General features: G+C 41.0%; 1 protein-coding gene across 1 annotated transcript; it reads left to right on the forward strand.

Moving 5' to 3' along the window:
• Positions 1–588: 588 nt before the first annotated feature.
• Positions 589–4,995, forward strand: LOC133791155 (subtilisin-like protease SBT4.6). Its single transcript, XM_062229073.1, has 11 exons — positions 589–770; positions 1,619–1,721; positions 1,872–1,963; positions 2,063–2,154; positions 2,291–2,537; positions 2,638–3,139; positions 3,256–3,350; positions 3,451–3,669; positions 3,754–3,865; positions 3,963–4,176; positions 4,320–4,995. The coding sequence occupies exons 1-11, from the start codon at positions 613–615 to the stop codon at positions 4,862–4,864; spliced, it is 2,379 nt and encodes a 792-aa protein (XP_062085057.1). The 5' UTR covers positions 589–612; the 3' UTR covers positions 4,865–4,995.
• Positions 4,996–21,434: the final 16,439 nt, after the last annotated feature.

Raw genomic sequence — 21,434 nt, forward strand, 5'->3', positions numbered from 1 at the left:
GTTTAGTATATTTTGAAAGAAAAGTCTAAGCTTTTGGGTATGGCCATTTGAGAGAGAAGCCGATATTTTTGAGTAAAAATGGTTCCTTTGCTTTTGGTATGTGGAATTGAAAATGCACATTTTTTCTTTAGCAAAAAATAAAATAAAATAAAACAAAACAGGCGTTGTTTTATTTTTATTTTTTTGAAAGCATAACCGAAAAGAAAAATTAATGGATTTTTAGTGTGAACGGTAAAAATACACATTAATTACACAATCTATTAAAACATCAAAATCTATTCAATTACTAAAAAAATCCCCCATTTCCCCAAATTAGAATATTATTTAATTTAATATAATATTAAACATAATAAATATTAAAAAGGAATAATTTTAATTAAAATCGAAAAAGTGGTATGATATGTATAAATTAGTGTAATTGGTATAAATGGTAATATTATAGTAACTCTTATTATTAATGTAATCTATAGTGTAATTTTCCCTTAAAAGTTTTCATCATATTCCAGAATGATTACGAACTCATTCTTTCCTTCAAATACAAGTTTTTTGACTGATTGTTTTATTAAATTTGGTGAATACCTACCAAAAATAAAATTAAATACTTACTGAAATATGTCGAAACAATTCCAAGCTTGGAGAAAGGCAACAATGGAAATGGATGACACTGTTTCACTCAGCAAGACTCAGAAGTTTCATAACAGAGGAACCATACATTCACCTTCTCTATCCTCCACCTCTGCAGACTCGACCGGTCGACGTCCACAAAAATGGTGCACTTCGTTACTTTCTTTAACTATTTTTAAGTAATGGGTCAGCCGTGTTCGTGGATTAATGTATAATCTCTTTTGCAAAACATGAGATTTTTGAATTGTGGGATTTTCTGGGTTTTGTGTTGCAGTGAGATTTGTGACCAAGGTTTTTAAAATGTTTAGAAACTGAATGGTGGATTCGATCCCATTGTGAGGTTTTTGAGCAATAGGTTTTGTGTAGAGAGTTATGATTAATGCTTGTTTGTTCCTATTGTTATGGAGTTGAGAAGGAGAAGCCAGACGTTATAATATATTCAGACTTTTCGCTTGTTTAGTTCTAAAATAGTCGGAACGTTTGTTATTAAATTTCAACAGTTTTAAAAACATTCATCCTTGTATCAAAAAAAAAAACATTCATCTTATATTCCGAAGGGTATATTAGTAAACTAGTTAGTCAAAATTGGTGTACATGTGAAATAGGGAAATGAGTTGTCACAATTTGAAAATTCGAAAGATTAATGTGATAACATCCAAAATTAATGAATGGAATATATATATATATATAAATATATTTGTATAAAAAGAGTGAAACTGCATGAATGTTATTTATAGGAAAGTATATCTAATAACAAATATATATTAATAACAAAAACAATGATAACAATAGCAGTAATAATAGTAAAGCAGCCAAGAATTTGTTTGGTAACCTCATATATATAGTTGTCATACAATGTACACTATTGTCATGAAATGAAACACTGTTGGATTACATACATAGCGTAGGAATTTTTGTTTTATGGTATTGAATTTATCTATAAATTAGTATACACCATTCTGGTAGTAAAGAGCTCTTTTGGTTTTACTATTAGTTTCTCAAGCATGGGGAAGTATGGAACTTTTCAGTTTTACCATTTCTTGTCCATTTTCATTCTCACCATTAGCTTTTCCTGCAAAGCCAATGAAGATAGAGAGGCAAGTAGTTCCTTTCTCAAAAACACTTTCTTTTTCATATTTATTCAATAGATGTTAAAAAAGCAAAATTTCATTATTCTTTTATTATTATTATTATTGATTACTCATTGAAAACTACCATTTTACTGTGAATATGGCCATATGGTACAGGTTTATATAGTATACATGGGAGCAATTAAAGATAAGTTTTACTCACCAACGACTCATCACCTTAGTATTCTACAAAGTGTTGTTGAGGGAAGGTAGTCTTGAATATCTAACATCTAATCTAGATCTAGATAAATACATGCTACTCTTTCTGATTTCACATCAGTTTCTTACAAATTTTATTCATGTTACAGTTCGGTTGCGAATTCATTAATTCGAAGTTACAAAAGGAGCTTCAATGGATTTGCAGCAAAACTGACTGAGAAAGAAAGACTTAAGCTCGCCAGTAAGTCATCTAGAACTCGTAGCTGTTCCAATTGAACTAAGTGAACTCGTAGCTGTTCCAATTGAACTAAGTAAAATAAGGATTTGTGATAAAAAAAAAAAAATTGCAACATGTATTTGAAAATGGTTGTTGGCAGGTTCAAAGGAGGTAGTCTCAATTTTTTCAAGTAAAATTTATCAAACTCAAACAACAAGATCTTGGGACTTCTTGGGACTCCGCGAGACAGTGAGTCGAAATCCGACCATTGAGAGTGATACTATAATTGGTGTTATTGACACTGGAATTTGGCCAGAGTCAGAGAGCTTTAGTGATGAAGGTTTTGGTCCTCCTCCAAAGAAATGGAAGGGGGGCTGTGCAGGCGGCCAAAATTTCACTTGCAACAAGTACTTTTTCTATTTTTTTTAATTGAAAGTAAATAAATACGTATCACTTTTCTTTTGATACCCTTTTACAATGTTTCTGTATATAATCTTGATTTTTCAGCAAGATCATTGGAGCTCGGTACTATCAATCAATTACGTCAGATGTGTCAGCAAGAGATACTGAAGGTCATGGAAGCCATACAGCCTCAACAGCAGCCGGGAACAATGTAAAAGACTCAAGTTTTTATGGACTTGCCAAAGGCACTGCAAGAGGAGGGGTTCCCTCTTCAAGAATTTCTGTCTATAAAGTCTGCAACCCCTTAAAGTGCTATTCAGCAGCTATTTTGGCTGCATTTGATGATGCAATTGCTGATGGGGTTGACATCATTACAATATCAATAAATCCTTATTCCCTAGAAACATTCGAAGATGATTCGATTGCTATTGGCGCTTTCCATGCGATGGAGAAAGGGATATTAACCTTAAATTGTGCAGGAAATAGTGGCCCTTCTCTTGGAACTATGCTAAGTTCAGCACCATGGCTTATGACAGTAGCTGCAAGTAGCATAGATCGAAGAATAATTGACAAGGTTATTGTTGGCAATGGAACATCCAACATATTTGTATGTCCTCCTTATCTTTTGCTTCTTAGAATAGTGTTATTACTATCTCTAAGTTTTGACACTTCTTTTACATGATTGGTTATGGCTTTTATGCTCATTGATTTTTACACAAACAGGGGAATTCTATAAATTCTTTCAATCTGAACAACACAATGCTTCCTCTAGTACATGGAAAAAATGCTTCAAGTCAGTGTTCTGTTTCAATGGCTGGGTACTTTCTCCAATCCTTTCATTCTATCTTCAAAAGTTTCAAAGAAAAATATCAATATGATGAAGAAAAGACATGTTTTCTCTTGACTACATTTTTTTAGGAGTTGTGATGAAGGTTGCCTAGACAGTGGTTTAGTCAAGGGAAAGGTTGTGTTGTGTGATTCACTTTTCGGGATCAAAGAGGCCTATAAAGCTGGTGCAACTGGTTGTATTGCGAACAACGATAGAGCCAGTGGTGTCTCTTTTGTTGTCCCATTCCCTGCATCAGCTTTGAGCCAAGCTGACTATGCATTGGTCTTGTCATACTTAAATTCCACCAAGTATGTATCATTGTATACACCCTTAAATTTGATTAATGTGTTTGTTACCTCAAATAATGCAAGTCTTTCTCTCCTTTTTTTCAGAGATCCTCAAGCAACCATTCTAAGAAGTGAAGCCATAAAAGATTCTTTAGCTCCTGTCGTTGCTTCCTTCTCTTCTCGTGGGCCAAATTTAATCACACCAGATATTCTGAAGGTTCATATTGTTCAATATCCTAGTCCTATTTGCTTTACTTTCATTAGTCTTTTAGAGAAGTATTTTTCTTGGATTACCATGCATAAATGTGTTGCAGCCAGATATAATTGCCCCTGGTCTAAATATATTGGCTGCATATTCTCCTATTAATTCACCCTCAATTAGCCCTGCTGACAAAAGGCATGTGAATTACAATTTCCTATCTGGAACGTCCATGGCTTGCCCCCACGTAGCTGGAGCAGCTGCCTATGTTAAAACATTTCACCCTGATTGGTCTCCTTCAGTCATTAAATCTTCTCTCATGACTACAGGTATTACTCAAGAACTATTTTGCAAAGGTTTACACGACAAAATTTTTTCATTCTCTTCTCCTATGTGTAGGCACACTACCAAACCATGTGACTCTGGGTTATAAATGTGTTTTTAACTGAATTTCTTCTTTATTTGCTTGTAGCTTTGTTGATGAACAATACTGGAAATTCTAATGGAGAATTTGCTTATGGTTCTGGCCATGTCAACCCAATACAAGCTTTAAATCCTGGACTTGTGTATGATTCTTCAGTGGGAGACTACATAAAATTTCTATGCAGCATTGGCTATGATGAAGAAAAAGTTAGGCTTATATCTGGAGATAATAGCAGTTGTCTTCAAGACTCAGGCAAAGCATCACCAAAAGATCTCAATTACCCTTCAATGATTTCTGAAGTTCCCACTGGCAAGCCATTTAGTATTAAGTTTCATAGAAGAGTAAAAAATGTTGGTCAAGCTAACTCCACCTATAAGGCCAAAATTGTTTCAAGATCTCTGATTAGTATCAAAGTTGTGCCTGAAGCTCTTTCTTTCAAGTCACTGAATGAGGAGAAATCTTTTAATGTGATTGTTAATGGTGGTAGTTTATCAAATAATTCTATGGTATCTGCATCACTAGTGTGGTCTGATGGCTCCCATAATGTCAGGAGTCCAATTGTCCTACACAACTTAAAGGGGCCTGGAGTATGAAGACTTCAAATTTAAATACAGTCATTACAATTCAATATTCCTCCATGTTATATTATTTGTATCTCCATTTTTTATTGCACCGATGCTATAATTTTTAATATAAATTGGCTAATTGATTCTTTTAATCAGCACATGACAATTCTACATAATGAAATTTTTTGCAATATAATATTGAGATGATAAGTTTCTAAAGAAGTTTTACTTTTTGTTTTATATTTACATGATAACAATGAGAACATTCTTTCTTTATAACTTATAAAAAGAAAAAGAAATTAAAACCTATATCAATATGAAAAAATATATTTAATAGGAAAGCATTCATATTTTTTAGAAAAAGAAATATTAGGTAGTTTATATTATTTTATGTTATCCTTCAGAAATTTAAATTCAAATTATGAGTTATATTTTTTTCTCTATAATTTGAGAGTCAATTCTATTTAGTACCAAGCAAATATTGAATTTAGATAATAATTTTAAACAATAAAAAACATTAAATCATGTCTTTGTGAAATTTGTAATTGTTGACGTAGTTTCAACACCAAGACTCACAAATGCAACAAATCTGGAAAATTTTAATATAAACCAGAACTTTGTTGGACGTAGATTCAACATCAAAACTCACAGATGCAACAAATCTGGAAAAACGTAAATACAAACCAGAACTTAATTCAAACAGTTAGAGTGCAAAGCGAAATGGAAAACAAATAATGGAAAGAACACACTGAAATTATCCTGGTTCAACAACAATTTGTTGTCTACATCCAGCAGAGCTAGTCCACCATAAAGATCAGATTACAAGCCTAATCATAGAGATCTCAACTCTTCTTTGAGCAACTATTTCTTGAGTACAAAACCCAGCTAAGGCTTCTCTTGATCCATACACCTTAACTCTCACACAATACTCCAAGAACTCTCAAACACTCAGAAGAACTCTCTCCTCACGTATACAAATCTCTCTCTCTCTCACTCAGCTTTTCTAAAAAATGAATACTTCTTTACAAAATGAAAATAAAGGACTAGCTTATATATCCACTTGACACCTACATAACTAAATATTGTTACAACTAAATAATAGTTGTTAGGTTGGTTATAAACAAATGAAAATTTGTGAGAATTACTCCACAAATCCACCTTAATTCTTGCAACTTGAATCTGAATATTGATGAGTGGACATCCTAGCTCAGTACCCTCTTCATTTTTCTCCAAGTTGGATCAAGTTTAAGCAATGCCTAAACTTGTCCAAAGTCAATACTTTAGTTCCCAAGTCAGCAGGGTTCTCTTCAGTAGGAACCTTTTCCAATTTGATCACTTGTTGATGAATCTTTTCTCTAATCCAAAACATTCGGATATCAATGTGTTTGGGCTTCTCATGATATGAAGGATTTTTGCACAAATGTATTGAAGATTGGCTGTCTGAAAATACAGTAGCTCTTCCCTTCAAAATATTCAATTCTTGTAACAATCCCTGTAGCCAAATTGCTTCCTTGAAGGCATCGGTAGTTGCCATAAATTATGACTCTATAATGGAGAGTGCAACAGGTTGTAGCTTTAATATATCTCAGCAACCACTTGACTGCTTCCCAATGTTGAATCCCTGGATTTGACATGTATCTACTTAACACACTCATAGCATGAGCTATGTCAAGTCTTGTGATAATCATGACAAACATCATACTTCCTACAGCAATAACATAAGGTATCTTTGCCATCTTTTCCCTTTCTTCTTCTGTCTTTGGTGATTGATCAGCTGTCAAATTGAAGTGTCCTGCAAGTGGTAACTTTACTGGTTTGGTGTCCTACATATTGAACTTCTGTAGCACCTTTCTAAAGTATCCCTTTTGTGACAACACCATCTTCCTCTTCAGTCTATCTCTATGTATCTCAATGCCAAGAATCTTCTTTGCCATTCCGAGATCTTTCATCTCAAACTCACCGTGTAATTTTTTCTTTAGCCAACTCACTTTCTCCTTTTCCTTGCTAATCAAGAGCATATCATCTACATATATTAGTAGATAGATAGCTTCAGCTTTCTCTAAGTCCTTATAATACAAGCATGCATCAAAGTTGAATTTTGTGAGCCCAAGTGGGGTGATAAACATATCGAATCTCTTATTCCATTGCCGAGGAGATTGCTTCAGCACATAAAGTGACTTCTTAAGTTGACACACTAGATCTTTCCCCGGTTTCTCCACCTTGAATCCCTCAGGTTGTTCCATAAAAATAGTTTCTTCAAGATTCCCATGTAAAAACACTGTCTTTACATCCATTTGCTCCACCTCAAAATCATGATTGATAGCTAATGAAAGTAAAATTATGATTGTTTTAAACTTAGCCACCGATGAGAATATGTCAGTATAGTCCACTCCTTCCTCTTGAGTGAACCCTTTTGCAACAACTCTTGCTTTGTACCTGGCTTATTCCTCACTTGAAATACCTTCTTTAATTTTGAAAATCCATTTGCATGAAACAACCTTCTTCTCTGCTGGCCTTTCCACCAAATCCCATGTTTTGTTCTTCCTAAGAGAGTCCATTTCCTCTTGCATGACTGCTTTCCATTTATTTGACTTTTTGCTCATTAATGCTTCTTTAACATTTGCTGGTTCTTGAGCATTTTCTATCATAATAGCTGTGTTCAATGCAAATGCAACCAAATCCATCTCATCTCCAAATCTGGTTACTGGCTTATCTCTCTCTTGGCTCTGTCTCTAACCAATTGGTAATCAACTAAAGGATGCATGTGATCTGATCTTGTAATGTTTTCAATCTCAGCACTTGAACTCGAACTCCTAGTCTCATTTGTCAAACCACTGGTTTCATCTTTCAAACCACTATATTCATCTTGTTCATTCTCCGATGCAACAATTCTGGGAAGTTGAACTTCAAATTCAATCATCTCACCATCACTGTCATTTATACCTGCATCATGAACATAATCTCCCTTCACTTTGTTCAAGTGTGGAAAGTTAGTCTCATCAAATACCGCATCCTTACTTATAATGATCTTAAAGTGATTGTCTTCTAGAGAGCACAACCTATATCCCTTAGTACCGTCTGGATATCCTAGGAACAAGCATTTGACAGATCTTGACTCCAATTTATAACCTCTTTTATGTGCATAAGCTACACATCCAAAGGATATAAGGTGTGACAAACTTGGTTTCTTATTAGTCCACAATTCCTCTGGTGTTTTCAAATCAATTTTCCTATTAGGACTTCTATTAACAAGATAGCATGCAGATGCTAAAGCCTCACCCCAAAATATTTTTGACAAACCAGCCCCTAAAAGTAAGCATCTAACCTTGTTTAAAAGAGTCTTATTCATTCTCTCAGCTACATCGTTTTGTTGAGGGGTATGTATAACTGTTCTATGTCTTTCTATACTCAATTCTTTGCACAACAAATTAAATTCATGGTTTATAAACTCTAGAACATTATTTGCTCTTAAAACTTTAACTCTTAGTCCAATTTGATTTTCAACAAGTAATTTCCATTCTCTAAACTTAGTTATGCATTCGGATTTTTCCCTTAACAAATACACCCAAACCTTACGGCTATAGTCATCTAAAATAGAGAGAAAATACCTCCTTCCACCATGAGTTGAGACACAACTTGCACCCCATAGATCTACATGGACACAATCAAGAATTTGTTTTGCTTTGTGCTTGCTGAGTTTGAACTTCAATCTACGCTGTTTTCCTCTTATGCAAGTCTCACAAAAATTTAGACTCCCTGGTTTATGTTTCTCCAATAAACCTTATTTGTACAGGTCTTCCAATCCATGCTCACTAATGTGGCCCATTCTCACATGCCACAATTTAGTAAGTTCATCAACTTGCTTTACAACAGCAGCTTCTCCTTTCAAGATAGTTTTTCCTGCCAAAAAATACAAACCATTTCTCTTAGTTGCTTTCATAATAATAAGGGAACCTTTACTTACTCTAAGAACTCCATGTTTGGATTTGCACTCAAGCCCTTCATCATCAAATGTTCCAAGTGAGATCAAATTTCTCCTCAAATCTGGAACATGTCTAACATTCTCAAGTATTCTTATTGTTCCATCAAAGTGCTCTATTGCTATTGAGCCAATTCTTTCAACCGAGCATGATTGATTGTTTCCCATCAAAACTCTGCCTTTATGAGCTTTATATTCAAAGAACCTGTAATGCCCTAAGCTTCAGGGAATGTTACGGTGTGCATTTTAAACAGTGCTAAACTCGCTAATCGAGTCATTTGGCCATAATCGTGTAACTAAGTATGATTAGCGGTTTAGGGTTAAAAAAAAATTGGTTAAGATATAACGTTTCATTAAAACGTTTACCATATACATTGAGACCCCAAATATATAATTTAAAGGTTAATTACAACAAAAGATTTACAACCAACAGACCTAAGCGGCAAAATAGTGTTTAACCCTAGTTTCTCTTTAAACCCTCGGCCGTGGTGGTCGAGCAGCCGCATATGTACACATCGTCACCTAAGCTCTCCAACTCAAGGATGGTCCAGTTTTCTTTTGCCTTTACCTGCACCACATAGCACCCGTGAGCCGAAGCTCAGCAAAAAAACTTAATATGCTCATGAATAGTAATAACATGTTACTAAGTCATAATAGGCATGCCTAGCAGTAATAACTCTACTCATTCATGCAAGCAGGTACAAATACATGTTTGTGAAGTCCTGCGCTCTGAGTAGATGACTAATAAGTCTCTCGCTTTGAGGTAGATGACTAATAAGTCGTTCCTTGATCAGTTGACTAATAAGTCACTTTCTAAATAGATGACTGATAAGTCAATCTCGGTCAGATGATTGATAAGTCTATCCCGATCAGATGACTGATAAGTCCATCTCGATCAGATGACTAATAATTCTATCTCGATTAGATGACTAATAAGTCTACCTCGGTCAGATGACTAATAAGTCTATCTTGGTCAGACGACTAATAAGTCTATCTCGATTAGATGACTAATAAGTCTATCTCGATTAGATGACTGATAAGTCCATCTCGGTCAGATGACTAATAAGTCTATCTCGGAGGTCTCATACCCTCCTAGCCATGTGACGTGTAGGTCACCTTAGCCTTTCTGGCTTTGACTCTAAATAACTAGCCTTTAGACTAGACAAGTGCTTTTAATTTTCATCAAACTTGAGGTCGGTCCGACATTAATGCTCATGACAAGTCATTCAATGCAGATGTCGATTAGATCTAATCTTTTCGGCTTGCGTTAAACACGCTAGAACCGTCCTTGACTCATAAGTCAATGCCATACGACCAGTACTTAGTACTACTGTTGATCTTGACTGATAAGTCACAGCTTCACAATCAATACTGACACCAATGCCGATCCCTGACTAATAAGTCAGTGCTTCCTCAATGAGGTAATACAAACAGACATATACCATATGTCAAATATTCAGATATAAGGCATTTAGCATGCTCATTCAGTAATCAAAAGCATAATTATAATCATGCACAATTACAGAGACTCAAGCTCTGATCAATCTCATAATCAACATTCATGCCATGCCCTAATTTCATGTATTTTATGCATTTTCAATGCAATCAATGTCCACATATAGAACACTCAACATGCCTCAATAATAACCATGCATGTCACATACTGGGTGCAATTTTCTTACCTCTGGTTCGAGCGTGAAATAATAAAAGAACGACCATTGAGAACGATCAGTTTTTTAGTCCATTAGCGATCACCTAGTCATAACCAAATATGAGATTCTATCATTAAAATGAATAATAAAAGGTTCTCGGACCAAGATCTAGCCTCCGAGACGTCGAATCATACTAAACCAGGTAGTAGAAACGATCTCGAGGCCTAAGTTTGAGTCCCTAAGCCAAAAGCTCAATTTTGGCCAAAAATGCTCTTAAGGGCCGCAATCCTACATCCACCATGCTGCGTCCTGCCTCCCAAATAAAGGCGCCAGCCTCAAGCTCCTGCACCCTATGCCGTAGCATTGCCTCCCAAGCGTCGCGGCATTGCCTGACCATCAGCCAAAAACCCTGTTTTCTCCCATCAAAACCTCGTTTTTCCCCTCTTTTAATCCTTCCAAAACTTACTCAAACATCTCCAAATCCAAACCAAGCATTCCCACAACACAATCAACATTCCCACAACAAAACCCAAGCTTTGAACCACCAAAAACCACACCAATTACTCAATTCTATAATCAAAAGTTCTAGCTCAAAACTAACTTCAAAACAGAGTAAAAACCAGAATTTTCATGGCTGAATCTTACCTCAAGCTCAAGATCACACCCTCTTCAATGGTGGAACATACCCCTAGACCATCAAGGCTCAACTCCCTAGCTTGGTTCCTCAATTGGAGTTCAAAAATTCAAAGAAAGAAAGAGAGAAGAAGATGAAGGGGAAGAGAAGAAATGATGCTCTATTTTTTTTTTTTTTGGTTCTAAGGTTTCTACAGCCTTCTCAAGTGACATATATCCTTTAGGTCAAAAGACCAAAATGCCCCTAGGTCATTTAAAGTCATCTTAAGGCCACCAAGGGTAAAATCGTCATTTCTCCTCTATCTCGTTAATCATAATTAACACCCTCCAATTCCCGTTATTCTCAATATCCTCCAATGCTAATAAATCATATCCCATTATCTTTTAACTCCTAGTAATGTTCTAATCACCAAATTGCCCCGAGACTCACCCCAAGCCCTGAAATCAACCTCGTTATGACCAAACTGCTAACTTGCACTCAAAAGATCGTCTCATGCCGAATGGCTCGAACAAATCCACATATAATGTGGTATTATTCATAATTCATCCACATGCATGAAAATGCACAATTACACCCTCAACGGGCCAAATTACCAAAATGCCCTTATAATTAAAAATTGACCCATATGCATGCATTTATCATCATATCATAATATAATTCACATAAACATGCACATAATCACTTAATAATATAATAAATCAATTATGGCCCTCCCAACCTCCTAATCAAGGTCCTAAACCTTATTAGGAAATTTGAGTCATTACAGAACCACTCTCTAATCGGACACATGTGGTAAGTACAACCGGAATCCATTATCCAATCATCTGAGTTCCCTTCATTTGAGATTGAATATAATTCCCCATCTGAGTCTTCATTCTCCTTAGCTACAGATGCTGAATCTTGGTTTGAATTCTCCTTCATTTAGTTCTTTAATTCCCAACAAAATCTCTTGATGTGTCCAACCTTTCCGCAGTTGAAACATTTCTTTGGTTCACGCCCCCTGGACTTTGATTTTACTGGAGACTTCCATCTTGGCCTACTGTGATCTCTTGGCTTGCTGAAATCTTTCCATCTTAGTTCTTTCTTGAAGGGTCCTCCTCTTGTTAAAAGCACCTCTTCTTTGTTCTTCTCTTTTTCTAGTTGCAACTCAAATTCTTTAGCTTTGTTATCACCAAGAACATCTTCAAGGGATATTGATTCAATCCCATACTTCATGGTTGACTTCACCTTTCTGTAAGATTCAGGTAAAGCCTGCAACAAAATCACAGCTTGAGATTCCTCATCAATTTTAAAATCAATATTAGACAAGCCAATTATTATTTGATTAAAAATGTCAATGTTAGCATCAAGGGATAGGGATGGATTCATTTGAATCCATATAACTGTTCAAGTAAATTGATTTGACACAGAAGGTGTTATATGCAGCTGCTCTAATTTCTCCCTGTTGACGCGGTTCTTCGGCAACAGATAATTAATAGAATAAAGAGTGGGATTAGTGCTAAATAATGAACCATAATAGATGAATGATCTCACAGTAAAATGATGACACGAATACTTTTTTAGGTGGTTCAAAGGTTAAAATCCTTCTAGTCCACCAGCCAGTATTATTGCTATCTTTCTGATATTCTTTACAGGGTATATCTTTACCACATAGAATCCAACCCCTTGCAACTCCCAGGGTCTCCATATTTATAGGGAGAGGGCACCTGGGGGTTGGCAAGGGAGGTCATCCCATGACCTTCTTACTCATCATGTCACTTCTGTGACATTCATGATTAATTCATAAAACCTGACAATGAAGTGTGGTCTAATCAATAGGTAAGGGGGATAATGGGCCGCATGGCCCAACCTAGTCGTGGGTGCCTGAACATGCATGTTTATGCTGCGTGTCCAAGAATTCAGGGATGGATCAAACACGTGATGTCTGATATATGCACGTTTACATTGCGTGGTTGACTTTATAAGGGATCAGAAGTGCCAACTCAAGCTCGTACCTCGAGCTTGATGTACTCTCAGGTCGTGGTGTCCATGCTCCTAACTCGACTCCTTAGTAATCTCATTAAGCCTTTGGTACCTCGAGCTAAGGACGTAGGACCTGGTAACAGCAGCTCTGGGTACGTGCTATCCACGTGGCTGATATAATTATGCCATTTCTCAGCCCGTTAATAGTCCGTGGATATTTAGGGCGTACATTTGCCCCCCAAGCCCCTGTTCGTGACATATGACATCACCTGGGGCCACAGTGGGGTCTTTTAGGCTTCTGTGTGGACTCTTCATATTCCGCCCATTACGCTGGTATCGAATACGTGGAGCATCGTGGTTGGTGACGGTACGTCTTCCGAGAACCGCATTAAATGGCCTAGCCTATACTCGGCCGTCGTTTCGTCTTTCAAGTAGCGATCCTCGCATCCTACATCAAGGCGATCCAACGACCCTCCTCCTTTGGCCTTTTACGTATATAAAAGGGGTGGCCACCTTTCGCATGGGCTACCCGTTCATTTGAAAATTTTCTCATTTTCTCATCTTCTTCTTTCTTCTCAGTCTCAAAACCCTCTCTTTCTTCTGGTCACTGTTCTCAACGTTCCATAAATTCAGGCATGAGAACTCCTTCGAGACTTCGGCACCAGCAATCCCAACAGGATTCCAACCCAGACGACTCTTTCCATCTTATTACAGCAAAACATCTCTGTAAGTCCTCCGTTTGTGCATGTTTAAATTTTTTTTTTCTTTCACTGTTGCTTAGGTAAATTGTTTATGCGGTCACATGCAGTATGTTGCTGGTTTTTTGCTGGTATTTTAGGAGTAGGTTTTTAGCCTAGGGGCACCGGCCGTAGGAAAAAACCATTTAGAAGCATGGCTCATTGGGTACACTTTCTGGGGAGTTTTTCTGGGTAAAACTTTTGTATGCCCGTTTGAAATAACCATTTCTTAGGGTGCAAAACTGGGTAGCTTAGGGGACACGCTTCATAGGCAGTTTTGCACTGTTTGCCTACTGAAACTTTCCTTCCAAGGCAAACCCTTACTCTGACCCTCCCGACACACGGATTCCGAGTAATCGGGGACCCGTTGGGAGCACAAGCGCATGTTCATAGAACCGCGTGGTCTTACTCTCCACGGGCTGAGATTACCTCAGCCCGTGTTAAGGAAACACTTCACGCTAGATTCTTTCTTATGCTTAGGTCGCCCTTTCTAAATTTTCTTCTTTTGTTCGTTAGGCGACCAGATGGGACCAAAGAAGAGCGCACCCAAGAAGAGTGCTGGCAGCTCATCTTGCCAGCACGCCAACAAGGGAAAGGAGGTGGGCACGGACTCCCCTATCCCCACCTTCGGTCCAGCTGTGGAGAAGGAGATCGAGGTGGGGCCCAACGCTTTCTTTGAGGCCGAGAGGATCGCCTCGAAGGTCACCACCCAGGGGAAAGTGAATAAAATCTTCCTTTCCCATAACATTGAGATTGGGAGGGGCGCCCTGGATGCCTGACCTCCCCTGGAAGGCGAGCGGAGCTGCGCGCCGCTCAACGAGGAGTACGCCGCTTGGAGTGACGAGCATCTCAAGGCTGGGGCCTTCCTTCCGCTGGACCAGTACTTCGCGGATTTTCTAAATTGCGTGAAGCTGGCTCCTTTCCAGCTCCCCCTAACTCATATCGTTTGTTAGCGGGGCTGAAATATTTATTCCTGAAGCAGGAATGGGAGGTCCCCACGCCGGCGAACATCCTCTACTTCTTCTGCCTCAAGGCCAGCCCGGAGCAGCGGGGGCAAGGCGACTGGTTCTACTAGCTGATCCGTTTTCCAAATTTAGCTGTGGTCATTGAGCTACCTAGCCACCCCAACGAATTTAAAGACCAGTTCTTTATGTCCAAGGGGTTTCACAACTGCGAACACCACTATTTCAACCGCCCTCGTAAGTACCTTCTATTCTCAGCTCGTAAGTTAATTTTTCGATTAGCCTCCTTTATTCGTTCCTGACTTAGAAACAATCATGCAGCCATTTTCACGAGGATGGCCAAGTCCGTGACCCTTGGGGTTCAATACGAGACCTTAGCGGGGCTGCCCCCAATGGAAAAGGATTATCACCAGCTCATGTCCGACGAGACGATGTTGGCGTGCCAGCTAATCTCTACGGGCCAGACTTTGGCCTTGAGGAGACCACGGGGTCTCCCTCCTGCTCGCGAGATGGCGCCCATCCCCGAGGAGGAGGTCGCAGGAGAAGATGAGGACGAGGAGGACGAGGTGCCCCTCGTGCGGTGGAGGCGGGCTTTGCCCAAGAAGCGAACGTGGAGAGGGCCCAGTCCGGGGCAGCAGCCGGCCCCTCCGGCCAAGGTAATCCTTATCTGTTTAGGGATTTAGATAGGGCCACTGCAGACTTAAGGCTTGCTAGGTTTAACCCCGACCAAATCGTCCACTGCCACCGAACAGACCCCGACCGCAACATTACTTTACTCCAGTGCGTTGACCAGCTCATGCTACGTAACGAAATGGGTCACCCTAGGGGAACGGTAGTAGTAGACAGCACCCTAGCCTTTAGGTCGGCCTTCTTTGAGGACTATGGGACCAATCTTAGGTCGTGGCCCTCCCTCCTGGAGGGTGTAGTAGCTCCGGGTCTTAGGCAGTACGTAGAAGAGTCCAGTCTCGAGGTAGATCCGGGCCCAGAGCCTCTCCCAGCCCGCGAAGTCGTTATCTTAGACTCCCCTGCTGAAGCTTCGGGGCCGGAGGTTGTGACCATAGATTCCTCCTCTAGCTCGGAGGGTAGGACCCCTTTCAATACATACTTGAGCTCTGTTTTCCCTTTTATTTTTGTTTTTTTGTACAAATATTTTTACATGTATATTAATGCTTTGTCTTTGTTTCAACAGAGATGTCTCAGGCCGGGGATGACAGCTTACGGGCCATGTTCCAGGGGGGAAATCCTCCCTCAGGGCCTTTGGTGAAGAGGCTTCGGTTGACGAAGCAGGCTGTTGGGACATCCTTTAAGTCCCCGGCTAAGGGGAAAAACCCAGGCCCTTCTGAAAAAGGTGCCTCCACCCCCTCCTGCCGCAAAGGAGATGGCTCCACCTCCACCGCGACCTCCTGTCCTTGCTCGGGAAAAGGAGGCGGCCTCCGGGATCTTGCCAACTACGCCCCCCGAGGTGCGCGTCCCGGTGAATCCACGGGCCTTGGAGAAAATCCTCGATGTCTTTCAGGGGACGGTCTACGAGACGGCGAGCTACACCATGGACCACTACTATAACGCCACCTCGAGGGACCTGCGGGAGATCGAGACGAGGAGTCCTGAGAATGTGATGGAGTCTTCATTGGGGATGACCCTCACGGTAAGTAAGCTCCACCATTCGTTTCTTTTCATTTGCTTTATTTCTAAGGCATCTGCCTTACACATTTTTTCTTTCTCGCAGGCGTCTTTGGCTCTTCACCGGAGCATATCCTGATCTAGGGCCAGGGTCGAGGAGATGAGGAGCAAGCATCAGACCGCCCTGGCCGCCCTTGCGACTGCCCAAAAACAGGAACAGGACGCCAAGGATGCCCTGGCAACCGCGCGGGCTGAGCTGGACGCGTCTCGACCTAAGCTGCTGGAGGCCGAGTCCACCAAGGTTGCCTTGGACGCTGCAAGGGTGGAAGTTGAAGAAGCTAAGGCCGCCCTTGCAGCAGAGAAGGCAACCTCCACCACCTCCATGGAGAACATGTTGTACCATTGCTGGGCCTTCAACCCAGATGGTGACTTTTCCTTCTTGGGGATGGAAGCGTGGGAGTCCTTCCTCGAGAAGTTCAAAGCTCGCCTCCAACAAGAGGCGCCCTCCGAGACCGGGGAAACTTCAGCCGCGACCGAGCAGGACGGCGAGGTGGTGACTTCAACAGAGCGACCCGGTGGGGCCTAGGAATTTTCTCCTTTTCTTTTTATCCTTTACATTTTTTTTTTGTAACTTTATATTATGAGGTTTTTTAACCTCGAGACAATTGGTTTTTTCAACTCTATTTTTAATTGATTTACATCCTTTTGCCTCTATCTCATTTCTCTTCCATGCATTTGGTAATACTCTTAGTCTCTGTTGGTGTTGTGATTGACATCTTATGCTTTTCTAAAAACATCTGTTAATCAACTTGAACCAACTTCTAAGAGTTAAGTCCTGGTTGCATCCAAGACGTTAATTTGAAAACTTAGTTCGTGTTAATCCTTTATTCATATCTCGTGTTTTTTAAGAAAAACACCGATCAATTAATTTGAATTAACTTCTAAGTTTTAGGACCTGGTTACATCTAGGACGTTAATTTGAAAACTTAGTTCACGTTAATCCTTTATTAATATCTCGTGCTTTTTAAGAAAAACATCGATCAATCAATTTGAATTAACTTCTAAGTTTTAGGACCTGGTTACATCCAGGACGTTAATTTGAAAACTTAGTTCGCGTTAATCCTTTATTAATATCTCGTGCTTTTTAAGAAAAACATCAATCAATCAATTTGAATTAACTTCTTAGTTTTTTAGGAAGACCTGGTTATGTCCAGGATACAACTTAGTTTGCGTTAATCCTTTATCGATGTCTCGTGCTTTTTAAGAAAAACATCGATCAATCGATTTGAATTAACTTCTAAGTTTTTTAGACGACCTGGTTATATCCAGGACATATGCCCCCAAGTAATTAGGAAAGGGTCTTTCGTGGTTACTTGACATTACATCCACAAATACACACAATGAAGAAAGATTTAATTCTCATTACTTAATAGACAAAAGATGGCCTTCCTGGTTAAGCCTTACAAAGGTATCATTGATAATATTTCTTCAAATGGATGGTGTTCCAAGTTCGTGGGACTGCTTCTCCACTAAGCTGAGCTAACTTGTAGGTTCCTTCTTTTATGACCTTCGATTATTTGGTATGGTCCTTCCCAGTTCGGTCCCAATACTCCGTCTTTGGGATCTTTACTGGCTAAGAAGATTCTTCTGAGGACCAGGTCGCCAATGCCAAAGGCACGTTTTCTGACCCTTGAGTTGAAATAACGAGTGATCTTTTGTTGATAGTGCGCGAGATGTAGCTGTGAATCTTCTCATCTTTCATCAATCAGGTCAAGGGACGCGCAGAGCAATTCGTGATTGCGGTCCTGGTCAAATGCCTAGACACTATGCGAGGCTACCTATACTTCGACAGGAAGGACTGCCTCACTCCCGAAAGCTAGGGAGAAAGGAGTATGACCTGTCGACGTTCGATGTGAGGTCCGATATGCCCATAGTACCTGGGGGAGCTGTTCTGGCCAGACTCCCTTGGCTTCGTCCAGTCTTTTCTTAAGGCTCGTCTTTAGCGTCTTATTGATGGCCTCGACCTGCCCATTTGCCTGGGGATAGGCCACGGAGGAGAAGCTTTTTACAATGTCGTGCCTCTCACAGAATTCGGTGAAGAGGATGCTGTCGAACTGCGTTCCATTGTCTGATACGATCTTCTTCGGCAGCCCGAATCGACAGATAATGCTTTTGACCACGAAGTCGAGGACTCTTTTTGAAGTGATTGTTGCCAAGGGTTCTGCTTCTGCCGACTTGGTGAAGTAGTCGATGGCCACCACTGTGTAACGGACTCCTCCCTTTCCAGTAGGGAGGGCGCCAACTAAGTCGATTCCCCAGACCGTGAATGGCCACGGGGACGAGATCATCTTCATCTCGACTGGGGGAGCTCAGGCAACGGTGGCAAATCGCTGGCACTTGTCACATTTTTTAACGTAAGAGATCGAGTCCTTTGACAGAGTGGGCCAGTAATATCCTTGCCTTAAGATCTTCATGGCCAAGCTTTGCCCCCCAGTGTGATCCTTGCAAAAACCTTCGTGCACTTCTTACAAAATGGTCTTTGCTTCGCCTGACAGAACACATCGTAGGAGGGGTAGAGAGTGCCCATGCCGGTATAATATCCCATCTACCACTGTATACCTTGGAGCCTGGTAAAGTACCCTCCTTGCGTCATTACGCTCTTCAGGTAACTTTCCTGCTGTGAGATATTCGAGGATGGGGGTCATCCTGGTTGGTCTAGCGTCGATCATCTCGACCTCCGTCTCGACTTCTTCTATGCTTGGTTTCTCCAAGAACTCTAACGGTACCAACCCCAAAGTCTCTGTCTCTCCGGAGGTAGCGAGCTTTGCGAGGGCGTCTGCGTTGGTGTTCTGCTCCCGAGGTATCTGTTCGATTGAGCCCCGTTCAAATGCAGACAACTCAACTTTTACCTTGGCCAGGTAAGCAGCCATCTTGGCTCCCCGTGCTTGGTACTCACCTATCGCCTGGTTTACCACGAGCTAGGAATCGCTGTAACACTGAACGGAGCTGACCTTCAGCTCCTGGGCCACCCTTAGCCCGGCCAGTAAAGCTTCGTATTCAGCTTCGTTGTTGGATGCCTTGAATCCGAATCTCAATGCCGAGTGGAATCTATGTCCTTCTGGGGATATCAAAATGATTCCAGCCTCAGAGCCATTGTCGTTTGATGAGCCATCTACGAAGACCTTCCATGAGGCCTGGACTAAGGAGGCCTGGGGTGAATCTTCTACAGGATCTTCTCGGAATCCTGTGCATTCTGCCACAAAATCAGCTAGGGCCTGGCTTTTTATTGCAGTTTGCGGAGTGTACAAAATCTCGAACTGGCTGAGCTCAATTGCCCACTTCAACAGACGTCCCGATGCTTCAGGTTTTTGCAAAACCTGCCTTAAAGGTTGATCGGTTATGACATGTATTGAGTGGGACTGGAAATATAGCCTGAGCTTTCGGGAGGCCGTAATGAGACAGAAAGCCATCTTCTCCATCAACGGATACTGGGACTCAGCTCCGAGGAGCCTTTTGCTGATGTAATAGACTGGTCTTCTTCTCGGACTAATACGGCACTAGCTGCATCTTTGGTGACGGCCAGGTAAAGGAAAAGAGGCTCTCCTGCCATTGGTTTGGAAAATACGGGTGGTTCGGCTAAATGTGCTTTCAGGTCGAGGAAGGCACGTTCGCACTGCTCGGTCCATTCGAACTTCTTATTCCCCCGGAGCAGGTTGTAGAATGGCAGACACTTGTCGATAGATTTAGAAATAAACCAATTAAGGGCCGCCACCCTTCCTGTCAGGCCTTGAACGTCTTTTCGCGACCGAGGTGAGGGCAGCTCGAGCAACGACCTGATCTTATCGGGGTTTGCCTCGATTCCTCTGGTATTGACAATGAAACCCAGGAACTTCCCTAAGGCGACTCTGAAAGTGCACTTCTGCGAGTTAAGCCTCATGTCGTATTCTCTCAGTATCTTAAAACATTCTTCCAAGTCGGAAACATGGTTATCGGCAGTTTTCGACTTGACCAGCATGTCGTCAACGTACACTTCCATGTTCTTCCCGATCTGGTTGGAAAACATCATGTTTATCAATCTCTGGTATGTAGCTCCGGCGTTCTTCAGCTCGAACGACATGACCTTGTAACAATAAACGTTAGTTGGGGTCATGAAGCTAGTGTGCTCCCAGTCTGCTAGATTCATAGCGATCTGATTATAGCCCGAGTACGCATCCATAAAGGACATGAGCTCGTGCCCCGCCGTGGCGTCTACCAATTGGTCGATCCTCGGCAAGGGGAAACAGTCTTTGGAGCAAGCTTTGTTCAGGTCGGAGAAGTCGATGCAGGTTCGCCATTTCCCGTTGGGCTTCGGGACCAACACAGGATTGGCGACCCAGACCAGGAACTTAACCTCACGGATAAAGCCGCACTTTTTGAGCCGGGCTACTTCCTCTTCTAGGGCTTCAGCTCGGGTTGTTCCTAGGCGCCTCTATTTCTGGGATTTCGCAGGCACGCTTTTATCCAAATGGAGGGTGTGCATAATGACACTCGGACTGATCCCCACCATGTCCTCATGAGACCATGCGAACACGTCCAGGTTCTCCTGCAGGAACTTAATCAGCTCCGCCTTCCTCTCGCCACATAGATTTTTCCCGAGCTTTGCCATCCGTGAGGGATTCTGTGGATCGATATTTACCTCCTCGAGCTCTTCGATAGCTTGGAGCTCGGATTTATCCTCGCCTATTCTGGGGTCAATATCATCACTTAAGATGATATTTTCCCCTTCAGCACTCTGAGGTGTTTCAATCTCAGGATTAGGCAAAGGTTCCTGAGATTCCTCATTTCCACCTTGGATGGTCATCGTTAACTGCCCGGGTTTTAATTTTCCCTTTATAGAAATGCTGTAGCATTCCCTGGCAGCAAGTTGATCGCCATGGACGGTGCATATCCCCGTGGAAGAGCGGAATTTTAGCGCGAGGTGGCGGATGGAGGTAACGGCTTCAAACGCTATTAGTGTAGGTCGACCCAAAATGGCATTGTACGCGGTGTGGCAATCGATGACCACAAACTCG

The sequence above is a fragment of the Humulus lupulus genome, chromosome 7 (genome assembly GCF_963169125.1).
Source record: "Humulus lupulus chromosome 7, drHumLupu1.1, whole genome shotgun sequence".
Lineage (NCBI taxonomy): Eukaryota > Viridiplantae > Streptophyta > Magnoliopsida > Rosales > Cannabaceae > Humulus > Humulus lupulus.